Source organism: Dipteris shenzhenensis, chromosome 28 (genome assembly GCF_047967505.1).
Source record: "Dipteris shenzhenensis isolate YYH24624 ecotype China chromosome 28, Dip_SZ_1.0, whole genome shotgun sequence".
In the NCBI taxonomy this organism is placed as follows: Eukaryota; Viridiplantae; Streptophyta; class Polypodiopsida; order Gleicheniales; family Dipteridaceae; genus Dipteris; species Dipteris shenzhenensis.
The window spans coordinates 1,975,912-1,989,948 of record NC_141623.1 but is presented as its reverse complement, the minus strand read 5'-3'; the positions used below and the strand labels follow the sequence as shown (position 1 = coordinate 1,989,948).

The 14,037-nt window shown below is 40.2% G+C and overlaps 1 protein-coding gene across 1 annotated transcript; it reads left to right on the top strand.

The window, feature by feature from the left end:
* Positions 1-4,306: 4,306 nt before the first annotated feature.
* On the top strand, positions 4,307-13,741 carry NDHU (Chaperone DnaJ-domain superfamily protein). The gene is made up of 5 exons (XM_087399971.1): positions 4,307-4,600; positions 4,678-4,739; positions 12,615-12,704; positions 12,838-12,981; positions 13,489-13,741. The coding sequence occupies exons 1-5, from the start codon at positions 4,330-4,332 to the stop codon at positions 13,582-13,584; spliced, it is 663 nt and encodes a 220-aa protein (XP_087256097.1). The 5' UTR covers positions 4,307-4,329; the 3' UTR covers positions 13,585-13,741.
* The last annotated feature ends 296 nt before the right edge of the window (positions 13,742-14,037 follow it).

Sequence of the window (14,037 nt, the reverse complement as noted above, 5' to 3'; positions counted from 1 at the left end):
GCCACCGTGTGAGTTGAAGGAGCTTTGCCTTAGGAGTTGCATTGAAGGTCGTTGTGGATTACAGCACCTGGGATTGTAGCAAAGTGCATGAAGAACGAGTCATTGAAAGTTGAGCTTGGGAGGTGTGTCGCCTTGAAGTTTTCTTTGCTTTAGACTTGGAGATGGCATAGACCTTCATTTTCAGATGCCTCGCTGTGTGGTCGTGAGCACTGAGTTGTTGTAGAAAGCCTTGGAGGTTCGCCTTGGAGATTCGTAGAGGTCGTAGATGCTGAGTAGGGCCTTGGAGCCAGGCTTGCAAATTATGGAGCCTTGGAGGCAAGTGAGCATCGATTGATGCAGAAGGAGCACGTTGGTGCTATTGCATGGATTGATGCAGTCGAGTGAGAGCTCTCTCTATTCTCTCATAGAGAGAATTCTCTCAAAAGAAAAGAAGACTGTCAATCTCTTTCTCTCAAATTTCTGTAAAGAAGAATACACCTCTCTCTCTCTCTACAGAAAAGAACGAAAAGAAAAGATCTCTCAAGAAGTGAATCGAAGATCTCTCACAATATGAAGAACCACTCACTCTCACGGAAGAATGAACGGAATAGAGAGTCAAATGAATCTCTCAATGAAATGGAGCATATCTCTCTTTCTCACATGGACGGAATTGTTTGACGGAAATTTTCTCTCAATGCAATGAATGGAAATGGAGGAAATGGACTGAAAACTCTTCCAATGAACGGAAATCTTTCATCAACAGAATGAAAGATAGAAACCTCTCAATCTCACAATCTCTTTCACACTCTCAAGAACTGCAATGCCTCAGCGGAAGGCAAGGGAGCTTTGATACCATGACAATATATGAAGAGGGGAGAGGAGAAGAGTGGAGATGAGGATAGAGGGCACAGCTAGAGAGCACACCACAAATGACTAACTGTACACTAGATTTAGCTGAAAAAATAGAATATATACAAACCCTTTTGGGGTTAGGGTTAGGGGATCTAATTCTTTCCTTTATAGCACTCTATAAGGTTAGTGCTATGCACGTATGATCACGTGATGGTGCTATGCACACATGATCATATGATGTTGAGCGTGAACTCTCAACAAGCTTTACAGTTAAGAGTTCTGGTTTTGTTATTGCATTTGAGGCAAACGCATGATGTATTCGTAAAATATTTCTTTGAAACTTTCACTATTCGAATGTCCAATTGCCTTTCAATATGCTTGAAGCATTCTAATCCTCCAATGAGTTTATTCCATTGTGATTGAAGAAGTTCCATCAAGACACCATGGACATTCAAGACCTTCTCCAAACAAATTAATTGGCAAATAATTCAAATTTTATCCTTAAAAATCCTATGAACACAAATGCTCTCATGTGTCTTCTAGAGTTTTTCTCTACTCTAACATATCAACAATTGCTAAGTACCATATTTGACAACATTATGTCTACATCTGAGACAACTTAAACTCCATGGCACATGTTGACAACAATGCCTAAGGATGCGTTGTTGACAATTGACAATGTGCAAAATTTAGCCATTCCTCTAGATCTCGTGCATTAATAGTAGATATCCTTCAACGTTTTCATGCCATCTTTGGAACATCATTTACTTTGCTATGCTGTAATGGAATAAATCTTTCTAAAAAGACTACAATAGGCAGAAGCAAACAAAGTGTTACAAACACTTTATTGTTGGATGAGTCAAATCGCGTTTGCAGAATCATTCCATTGATTTGTTTGCATGGGAAACATGCCTACAAAGTATGGACTAAGCAAGATGACGCACAACTACAAGAACTTGTGCTACAAAACCCAAACTTGCCTGTAAAAGATATTTAATATCTATTTCATAGCCATTGTTTACAAAGTAATTATACAAAAAAACAAAATATACAAGATGAGAAGGATTGTACCTGCACCTATTGGTACTGCTGAGAAACCAAACTCACCAAAAGAAACATCAATAGTCGACAGAATACTTTGTGTGCGTAAAAGAAAAAGAAATCACATTTCATATGAAGAACAATATGCGAAAAGAGTTTTGGATACTCCGAGTTTCCCCATGTATTTGTTGTGGTTCATTGAAATTCTTTTCAAAGTTGAGGAAATTAAAGGCAAACATGGGAATATTTCTCCAAGCTAATGGTATAAATAGTCAAACACCCACTCATCAAATAAGTTTTTATGTTCCCTTTGCTATAAAGATGTCAAAAATGAGAAAGTGCCATTACTATCTTCAACCAGCAAAACCAAATCAACTCCACAATGGATAATTATAATCGTATAACTAATACCAAACAATGAGTACTATAATTACCTTAAGAAAACTAAACATTGAACAATGCTTAACATTGGAAGACATCATGCTAAAAAAAAGAATCGATGTAGAAAAACAATTCCATCTTTTCTTGATAGGGAATGCCAGAACAGGTAAACACTTGCATTAATGGCCATGGTTCAAGCCCTTCTAAGGCATTACTCGCACAAACAAACTTACAATATGGAATTGCCAAAAGCTCTCTTGCTAGCTTACATTGGCAAAGCTGCGTTCAATATTGGTGGCACAACAATTCATTCAGTTCTACATTTACCACTAATGGCATCCCACTACACAAGTCTGTTTAACAAAAAGTTGCAAGAACTATTGCAACCATACAGGGATCTCCACCTCCAACCATTTGGAGGACAAGATCTACTCTTATGTGGAGATTTATGCCACGCTAGTCCAAAAAAAGATTCATGGATTTTCATGGAGCAATCAACAAACACATCATTCATGACATCTTATTGGAAAGACAATGTTTTACTCTATGAACTCAACACACCAATGCGTCAAAAAAAGAGCCAATACATACGAGTATTCAACAAAATACATATAGGGCAACACACAGTGACCGACATCTCCTACATAAACGAACACTACCTAACAAAACCATTGCAAAAACATAGTATTTCCCACCTCTTCAGAATCTACACAAATGCTGCAAAGGACATTCACAACGAAGAAGTGTTGACTTACTCGAAGACGATCCACATATCCTTCAAGCAATTGACAAAAAGACATAAGACATGCAACAAAAACATAGCAATACTAATGGATCCAAAAAACAAAGCAGGCTTGCACAAAACACTACATTTGAAAGGAGGAATAATAGTTGAAATTTGTTCCGGTAACTTAGACATTCCTGATGGGTTGGTAAATGGTGTAGACGGAATATTCAGAGACTCTAACACAACCATAGACCCACATGTTATTTGGGTTTTGTTTAACAACAAGAGCTCAGGAAGACAAGCCAACTTCAATAACTCATCTCTTTACAATGACAATATTCCATCTGCTTGGACTTTGATGCAACCAATCACAAGAGACTTTCAAATAGGCAAGAAGAACTTGAACACAATTTTTCGACACCAGTTTCCCATACAACCCACTGTAGCTAGAACAATTCACGTTCACAAGGACTATCCATGGATTACCTAGCATTTGACCCATCTTTTATCAAAACACATGGCCTGACATACACAGCCCTCTCACGTATCCGCAATCCAAAAAACCTTTTCCTGATAAATCCATTAGAACCAAAACACATCAAAGCAGATAACAATGTCCTAAAAGAGATTGAACACTTGCAAAACGAACGACAATGGGTTCAACAACAAAAGAACTTCTCAAACCAGCAAAGTCAACAAAAAACACTACAATCACTCAACACACGAGCCCTTAATTCACGTTTTGAAGATATGCTTGGGACAAAAGCATCCTAAGTGCCACAATCCTATGCCTTCAAGAGTTGCATAACAACACATATATAACATGTACTTACCTAAATTCACATGCTTGCAAAAGATAATTGGTGTTGAAATTGCAACTTGTCACAAGGAAGACTTGCATTTGCAACATGAAGAATACATCCACGAAAAACGCTGTGAATGCTTGTTTTACAAACATAAACTTGGACAAAATTGCCATAATCCATGTATACCACCATCAGCTTCAACACTTCTATCTTTCCTACAAAATCTTCTAAACAAAATACACCCAACAACACTAACAACAATCGTAAGAGACTTCAACATCAACCACAATAACTCAAACACTAGAACAACACAACTTTGTACATTCATGACAAAAAAAAAAGACACAATTAATTCACCAACCAACAACTAAATACATGGGTCGACTATTGACCACATAGGACCAACAACCCACAACAACACAAAATATGAGGAACTAATTTCATTTATTGGGAGGACCATTCACTAACTGTAACGTAATTGAACTTGTTAGAGACGTTTCCATTTAGCAATAACAAAGTTACACCAGTCATCGACACAGAGATATGATGGCAGCAGCAGCAGCTGCGCGGGTGGTGGTGCTGTCCTCGCTTTCAACTTCCAGCTTCGCATTCCCCTTCGCCATTCCACTGCGCCTGCATCGTTGTAGCGCACCCCGCCTTCCACTTCTCATCACAAATGTCGCCGCTCAGGAACAAGAATCAGCACCTCCCGAGCTCTCAGCCTCCACTCAACTCTCTCGTTCCGCTGCTCTCGATGCTTCTCCACCTTCTTTGATAACTTATGCCAACATCCAAAAGGCCTTTCTGGGAGAAGGTGCACAAAGTCTTCGATCATTCTGTTTTCGTATTCTCTCTTGCATCGACATTTAGTGACCTGAGTAATTGTTGCAGCTATAGTGACGGCCGACCATTATGAGGAGTTAGGCTTGAAGCGTGGCGCCTCGTACGAAGCGGTAGGCTGCTGAACTTGGCGTCGATTTTCGAACCGTCCTCCCATGTAATGGCTGTTCGCAAGCGGTTTATCTCGATTGCTTGAACCACTGCTATAATCATGAATCTATGATTTTCTTTTACGGAGTCTCTTTTAAACATAATTCTTGCTCGCTAAGCGAGATTCTAGTGTCGCTTTTGGCTTCAATGCAGGAAGCAACTTACATGGCTCAATTGATTGGCTGCGAGTTAGATGCGCATATATCCTCTTTTCAAAATCAGTTAGAGCATCCGAGTTGATAGTTCGAAACACTGAGCAATATATCTTGTTCTGTAGAAAAGCATAGATCACCCAGGAGTACGACCCAACGAACTAGCCGCTCTTAAGGTGTTGGATCTGTGTGTATCCTGGTGGGTCGATAAAGCCCTCAGCTGAACTCCGTAGGTAGTGGTCTCTATAGAAGCTAGCAACCCATTCAAGGTAAGTGCTGCCCGGAATGTGTTAAAGATCATGACCTTGGTTTTATAAGAGAGGAAGAGAGAGAGAGAGAGAGAGGGAGAGAGAGGGGACTATGTACAAGAAGCATGTACTTTTTTGATGGCTTCACAACAGAAGGCATGCCTAAAGTCTCAATTTGCTGATTTGGAACCCTTTCAACTTTCAAGACTCTCAATTCTACATTCTATAATTACAAATGGGGGACAATGTCCCATAAAAATCTGCAGGAGCTCTAAACAATCTAGCCCCCAAACATCTGGTACAGTCTAGCGAGGTATAGACGACAGAGTTGGCGAATTATGCCGATCGGGAGACATTGAGGATAAGCACTAGTACGTCAAGCTTATCAGACATGAGGGAGAAATATAAGATCCAGGATCTCTCTCACCCTGAGTTTGCATAGTCTCTTTGGGCAGCCAGCAAAAATGCTAGTGTCTTCCATAAAAGGTTTCCTGGAAGGCAGTGGGCGCATACTTTAGTAAGATTAGTTATGAGCATAAACAGTTGAGAAATTTACCAGAGTGATCTGTGATACTTCTTGTCCCATACATCCTCCTGGGTCTCTAATGGACCTGTCTGTCTCTCTCCTTCTCACAGCCCCTCTCAAACCTTTCCCTCAGCCTCCTTCTCTTCCCCTCTCAGCCCTGCTCAGCCCTGTTCTCACCCTTTCCTCCCTCAGTGAGAGTCTTCTTTAGGGGCTTCCTCATTTGTAGATTGGGCTTGGCTTCCCCCTTGGCCAAATCTAGAGGTGAGCTTCAATTGAAAGGTGGAATAGAGAATACAGTCAGCGGACAATAAATATCCACAATGAAGACCCAGGTGAAATCCGTTTCCTCTTCTTCATCACCAATTGATAGTCTACACAATTCATATGCCTAAGTGAAGTAGGCCTTTACGGTGCTGTATAAGCATGACGTGATTCTTTTTTATATTCAAGAGACATATTTTATTACAGCAACAGGATTGGCAATTGCAAGAAACATGTTTGCAACAAAAGGAGGGAAAAATGGACCAAATAAACATCGTAACTAGAAAGGAAGGGTTATCCATGAAGTGGTTCAAGAATGTATTCAGAAGATAATGGTTGAGGTAGGTCACAACACAAGGAAGTCAAAGAAAAACAGAGAGGAAGAGAAAGGCACTTAATGTTAGAATGGGTACTCCTGGTGGAATACTGGTACAATAAAGTTTGCTTCCACATCGTCTCTGTTCAAATCTAAAGGTATCCATACTAGAGATCACATGGGACTCTACTCAGATACTCCTCCTTTGATGAAGTTCGTAAGCATGCTATTGTCCTATGCGATTCAGCGACAGAAGATTTCAGCTTCTCAAGCAAGCCAAGAAGTTTGTAGGTACAAAGAATGGATGTTTGGATCTCATTGTGGCCACATAAGCACCTAGATCCCGGCATCACACTTGGACACTAGACTCTATGTTAGCAATTTAGATCCTCTTGGATTGCATTTCAGATTCAAATGCCATGTCAAGAACCTGGATACTCATTCAAGTCCGGTAATGATACCAGATGATCTTTCCATTTGCTTGTTGATCATGACTGGCACAAATTAGGAATTTTGTTCCGGCACAATCCTGGGTATCTGCCATTGCGGCACCAACCCAGCCCATTTGCATTGTTTCAATAGTTAATTCTGATCAATCTTGTCCCGCACAGTCCCAACTTAGAGTTCAGCTTTCGAATTCTTGTTTGGATTTCAAATGCCAGTTAGTTCAAGTTCTGAATTCAGCCGCTGCTATAGTGAATGCTCTCTGCCGTTGATCGCCTTCATTGCCATTGTTGGTCCCTCCAGAAGCTGATTGTAGTGGATGGAGGTGATGCAAAGTTCAACACGATGGAATATAAATTGCATGAATCGGACAACAAGCTAGAACAGGGAGACACCGAGCAAATGCAAGATACGAATATAACTAAGCACCAAGACAATATCACCACCCTAGGTGACTTAGTGAACAGTAAAAACTCTATCTGTATAAATGAAGACCTCAGCGAAGCCATACTCTCAAAAGCTGAGATGATAACAAATGCAAAAAAAAGTGCTAAAAGACACACGTAAAGAATGGAAAGGTAGCCATTACATAAAGTTTATAGGAGAGAGTAACATTGCATAGGGACTTTAGACCCTTAGGATCAAAGTATGGAATGTGGTGGATGGTCACTAGACAAGGCCCTAGCAATGGAAGAGGAGATACCAGAGACTAAGATGCTCATCGTAATGGAAACATGGGAGCATGGGGACAATGAGATCCCAGAAATGCAAGGTTTCTTAAAAACTAAGATATGAAACACATAAAAATACATTGGAGGACAAGGTTTGGGGGGATAGCATGCTACGTTAACAAAGAATGGGAGACTCCAATTAAGCTAATAAAAGAAGACCCACATAAGCAATCCTGTGGCTAGAAATTACAGCATGGGAAGAAAATGTAGGCATGGCAGTTTGCTATTTTGTGCCCTTTCAAGCTCTTATGTACAAGGACAACAAATAAGGTTCCATTCAATCATCCTAGCAAGAGATATAATGTTGGGATATGTGTGATCAAGTGCTTGCTAGGTGCATGTGTGCATCCACTAGCAGTCATATGGTTGTGTGTGTTTGTGTAGAAGAGGCACAGTGCACACTTAGTGCCATAGGCCATGACACAGGTGATGATGTAATGCAAAGGCCCCCACATGGGGTGGTGCCCATGATTGTGGAGTTCCTATGATTTAGGAGCTACCTCCTTTGATGTAGGAGAGGTGCCATTGATTTAGGCCACCCTCTCTCCATTTCTATAAAAGAGGGACTTCCCTCTCACAATGAATAGAACACCCATTGCTACATCTTTTGTGTTCTCACTCCTCTTGCCACAATGCAGCTATTCTCCCCCACGTTCCAACATATAATACCAAGCAGGCCATCATAACTTCTTCATGCATTTGGGAGAGATATAGCCAAATAAGGTTTCATGCAATCATACACGAGAGGAATCAAGGCAGGCCATCATAATAGTAGAATACAAAGACCCATTGTGGATGGAAGAAATGGAAGAGGCTAGAAGAGAACATCCAAAGATGAAGGGGAAGCCGCTCTCATGGGAAAATAGTTGCTCACCCTATGTTGGTGCCTTGGAATTTAAATATGCAATGGCTCGCCCTTTTCAAGGACATGAGAGGCTGCAAATGTAAAGCCCCATGAGGGTTAAGCATGATCGACTACACAAGTATAAGTCCATCCACAAGGCATATTGTGAAGTATCTAAAGCCTGGTGATGAGACATTGGAGTTTGACCACAAAACCATTCCTCTTGGGAGCAAGGAGCAACTAGCTGGAGAAAAACAAAATCCACAACATCCTCTGGTTTGAGGATGGACTAAAAATAGGCTTACATATATGAGCAGGAAATAGAAAAGGCAATATTCCAATGCAGGGTGCTTCATACCTGTAAGAAGATGAACAAATGCATGATAGAAATCATGCAGAAACAATGCTTCTCAAAGAGCAAAGGAGAAGCAAAGGGATGCCTAGCAACAGTTGGTATGATGAGGATACATAACAGCAACAAATCAATGGAAAACAGTAAACACAGCAGGAAAAGAAACAAGGGAAACAGCATACAAGCAGCTAGACTTCAAGCATTTTGAGGAGCTACAAAAGAATCCTATAAGGCTCTTCCAAAATCTATATGGAAACAAATCACAGGTGGGAAAGTGGCATGGAAAGTGGGGAAAGCAGCATGGGTAGACATGATAAATTTTGTCAAGGACCTCTACGAGAGAGGAGAGGAAGAAAAGGCCAACCAGTATTTGTCCATCAAGTCTGTATATAGATAGTATGACAGAAAAAGATGTGGAGGAGGCATGGTAGAAATTAGCAAATGGGGACTCGCAAAGCCCAGTGGAGTTGGGCACATATCTTAGCAAGATAATCTACCAATGTAATATGTGATATGCTCTGTCCCATAGATCCTTCTGGGTCTCTCTCTTTTGAGTCAGCCCCTGGACAGAGTGGGCTAGGGGAGGAGGAGATAGCTGACATGAGGGCAGAGTGGATCAGTGGAAAAGAAGACGTGGAGCGGTGGAGCCAAAGACACAAGGACTACACACGATGCAGAGGATGACCAAAGCACACACAATGGAGGTCCAGCCCATCTCAGCTCTCCTCAAAGGGGACCACCCTAGCCAAGGTGGCTCACTGGATATAGAGATCACCGAGACCATGCCCCCCGCCACCAGAGTGAGAGATGACTCAAGAAATACAGATACGAGATATCTTCCCATCCACCAAAGAGCCACCATGGCACCTGGTCATGTATTTTGAGTACTAGTTTGAATTTTGAGCTTATTAGTATAGCACTTAGCAAGGGCACTAGCGAGCCCTTTACTTCAGCCCATAGTGGCTTGTATGAGTTACTCTCTGATTGTGCTTTGTCTCATAGGTCCGCAAGGCCTCCCGAAGAGGTAATTCTCTCTCTCTCTCTCACACACACACACACACACAGAGCCACACTCACTTCCCCTTGACCCCGCTTCAACCCTTCCTCAGCCTTCCACGCGTCCTTTCTCATCCCTGCTCAGCCCTGTCCTCACCCTTCCCTCACTCAGTGAGAGTCTTCTTTAGGGGCTCCTTCATTTGTAGATTGGGCTTGGCTTCCCCCTTGGCTAAATCTAGAGGTGGGGTAGAGAACATAGTTGGGTGTGGTTGGCTGAACCATATGTGTATGAAATAATTATTCCGTGTGCATATGGTACGGCCAATCATACTTGGCTTTCTTTTTTTCCTTTTTTTTTTTTTTTGGGGGGGGGGAACAGGGTTCCGAGACCTTTATGAATTTACTTTCGCGCAAGCATAGGACCTTTACCACCATTATGCTTCTTGAGCTTTGCAAGTCCTATATGTGCATTAAAATTAATACAAGTTTGAAGCTTGAAGCTTGAAGTTTGAAGTTGAAAGTTTTGTAGCTCTTTGTCAATTCAATTTGTACAATGTATATTTTCCTGGTTTTTTTGGGGGGTAAATTTAGGGTCATGTATGATTCAGCCTTAGGATCCATACTCCAATCATACTTCCGTACCCATATGCAGTACGCATATTGTAACGTATCGAAAAAAATATGGTAGAGAATACTGTCGTTGAATAGATGTTTCAATCTGTAAGGAGAAGATAATCATAAGCAGGGACATAGGGGTCAAACAAGGCTGTATTCTCACCGCGGACTCTCTCCAAGAAAACTCATTGAAGAAAGCCATCCAGGTGGTTTCGCCAGCGAAACCCCTTTGAAGTAGGTCTTCCAAGGTAGTTTCGCGGCAAAAATATGGCAAAAATGGATCAGAAGAAAACATAGTTTCACTTAGAAATATGCAAAGTATTATAGCAATGCCTATTTTATACACAAATCTTTACGTGAATCTTTAGGAATGGTGAGAACATAATGGGATGGCTTTTGAAGAAATCCACATTTAGAGTACACTTCTCTATGAAAATTCCCTTATGATATTTCTTACAACTTTTACTTAATAGGGGATGACATTGAAAAGCCTCTCTCAACCTTATCTTCATGAAAGGGTTTCTTCAAAGAAAACTCATTGAAGAAAGTCATCCAGGTGGTTTCGCCAGCGAAACCCCTTTGAAGTAGGTCTTCTAAGGTAGCGAAACTATCTTTAACAACATTTTTAAAAGTGACATAACTTTCTCATCCAATGTCCAAATATAGTCATTCAACCACTCAAATTGATCGGAACACCCCATTTGAGCACATCTATGGAGTTATATTTTGAAAAATCTTGCATATATAGTATTAAATATTAAATGTATTTTATGAGAGTGATGTATAAGCCCAAGTTATTTATGATAATTTAAACTTCTTTAGAAACATGTCCATAAATATCTTGTTATTTATGCTATAAAAACACTAGAAAGATATTGCCAGATGACATAAATGTGTTAATAAGTAATTATATATGTATAGTATTATTACATTGAGAGTGATTACGAGGGATGTTTCTTAAAGGAATTATTTTTCAACACTTTTTTAAGGTAATAACAGGGGTACAAAGGGATGTCTATAAATAAGAAAATTTATGTTGTGTAAAAATGAATGAGTGACTAGTCTATATATTTTTATGATAAAGGGATCTAGTTCTAGTGAAAATAAAAGTGTAAAAACCATGTTTTCTAAAGAAATACAAATTTTTAAATCTCTTGAAAAACATGCTCGGATAAACCTGCCCATAGGTTTTTGCTCGTAAAATTGATGCATCCAAATTGCTAGGTATGCCTTATTCCAACTCACCTATGCAAATGATGCAGTTCTCTTTCCAAAAGACTTAAAGGGCATGCAAACGTACCTGGGTGCATCAAGTGAATTTTGCAAACACATGAAAGCCAATATTACAAAGACAAGGGTCATGGTAGTCGGGAACAAGAAACAAGCAAACGTCCTTTACATTCGATGGCACCCCCTAGATCGTAGAAAAAGAGGTTACGGGAGGTTTGAATGACCTATGCAGGTTTCAAACAAATGCAAGAAAGCACATATATGGAGCTCAGAAATGAGGAAGTTCGTGAACACAAAGCTTGTTCTAACGGTGGTCCTCTATGGATTCCCAGCCTAAGCAGCACCTAGACTCTCCATAGAATGTTGGAATATTATAGAAAAGGTTTCTCACAAGGAGAGTTGGGAGTCAAAGTGCAAACCCCCTACCCTGTCACGCTAGCGAAGAAAGTTTTGCAGCAGCTTTGATAGGATTATGGGTTCCAAGAAATAGTTTCTGGGATTCCATTTTGTGGGTTTCTTTTCCAGGTTCCCTCTGCTGGTTGATTTAGCTGTATAAGTGAACCAAAAGTATTACCTGTATTTAAAAAATTACTCTTTTATGCCTTTTAAAAAGAAGAGTTTTTCATAGGCTGATACGGCGAAGGATTGCCTCTTTTTATCAAGTAAAGACGCGCTTTTTAGATTCTAAAGCTTCCCAAATTCTTTCCTTCTGAACTGAGGAATCTTGGAATGTATTTTTGCGGTTTCACAAGGGCACATATTATTTGGCGTTTGACCAATGGTATATGCACTTCGTGTTCACTTCCTGCTTAGCCGTTTTGCTATTGACTCTATGAGTCAAATGATATTGCGAGCTGGGAAATTGTGAAACTGCATTAATCTGTATTGCACTTTTTAAGTTTTCAAGCTTCACAAATTCTTGACCGAGGATTTTCAGGACGCGCTTCTACTGTGTCACGTGGGGACATAGTATTTGGTGTTTGACCAATGGTATATGTACTTCTTGTTCATCTGATTTGCTATCAACTTCAAGATCAAATATTGATATGATATTGTGAGCTGTTATACTACTAGTTTTGCTGTTGTTGCATTCTAAGAAATTGTGAAAGTGCATTGATTTCAGGTGGAAAAGGCATTCCAAGAAAAGCGTGAAAGCATATTACAGCAAGGTTTGGATGAGGATGCAACTTACAATTCGTTACGAAAGTTAAAGGTGGTGGCATTTTTCAGTGTACTAGAGTAGGCAGCATAGTATTTATCTCGTTACCTGTTTGAGGCGTTCAGTTTGCAAAACCAAGACCTGGCTAGTGCTTGCCATATTGACTTACCCATTGTAAAAATGTCAGGACTCATACGCAGTGTTGTCTTCAGTGGAAGAAAGGAGACTGTATGACTGGAGTCTACTTCATGCAGAGAGTACAGATGGTACATATGTATGGCCATATGAGGCTGACATCACCCAGAGTACTTGCGCACCGGGACCTCCAAAGGTAATCGGATTACGATCGATGCAAATGGAACATTTCTAAGTCTAACGATGTAGATGCCTATGGATTTCTTCTTTCTTCTTCAAATTGTTGGTCGTAAGATTTGCTTTTGCTTTTTTGGGTGGAGTTCTAGGTAAGGCCTCAAAACGTCATGTTTCTTTGAACAATTTAACCCTTTTGGGGTGGTGGTATGTGTGCGCATGTTTGGGAAGGGCAGAACAAGTCTAGTTTTGTCTATAAGAGAAACAGAAGGCCGTTACAAATTTTTTTTTTTTTTCGGGGGGGAGGGGGGGAGCGCATCTTTTGGAAGGGCAGAACAAAGAAAGAACAGTCTAGTATTCAGACGTTTCACGAGAATTCACTCTTATAATGCTAGTGTCAAATGTCGTATCGACTGTCTTTGTTGATAACTGAACTTCTTCAAGGCAATCCAATAATAGGCTATCTGTGTTCTATGTATGATTTTCAGATGCTTACCTTCCCCTTAAATTGAAATGCTTATCGTTGCAGGTACCTGAAGATGAGGAGACAACAAGGAAAGTTGGATACTTCTTCTTAGGGTGGTTTATCCTTTCGTGTATTCTGAACATAGTCCTTAAGGACTAAGTTTTATTATTGCTGGATTTGATTTATGATATTTGATGTAGGTAGTGGGCTAGTAGTTAAACAAGTTTTTGGGGCTTGTGTGGTCATATATTTTGAGTAACTTTACAAGAGTTGTGCCTTCATAAGTATTTTCTAATCATATCTAACTAAAGGCTATGTGAGATTAAGGATGATTTGTTACTTATCCATATGTTCCAACTAAGATTTTTATTTATGTTCAAGTAAATTTTTAGCGTTCTTGAGTATCCCCCTCACGAATCAAAGATAGCCTAGATCCTATGAAGCACCATGTCTCCGAAGTGTGGTTCAGCCCAGCATCACTCTAGCACCATTCTCAACCAAGAAATACAAATAAACAATGTGAGCCCTATAGCTATTAGGGGAAACTAAGGAGCTGTTATTATATTGATCCAAATGTTCTAAAGAGAGAAACAAAGGAAGGCACAATAGCCA

Bases quoted from the DNA above. Each gene is read 5' to 3' on its own strand.
- NDHU (XM_087399971.1), top strand. From the start codon at position 4,330: ATGATGGCAGCAGCAGCAGCTGCGCGGGTGGTGGTGCTGTCCTCGCTT. The intron at 4,740-12,614 runs GTAGGCTGCTGA...CATTGATTTCAG, and splicing joins GTGGCGCCTCGTACGAAGCG to GTGGAAAAGGCATTCCAAGA. The intron at 12,982-13,488 runs GTAATCGGATTA...TTATCGTTGCAG, and splicing joins GCGCACCGGGACCTCCAAAG to GTACCTGAAGATGAGGAGAC.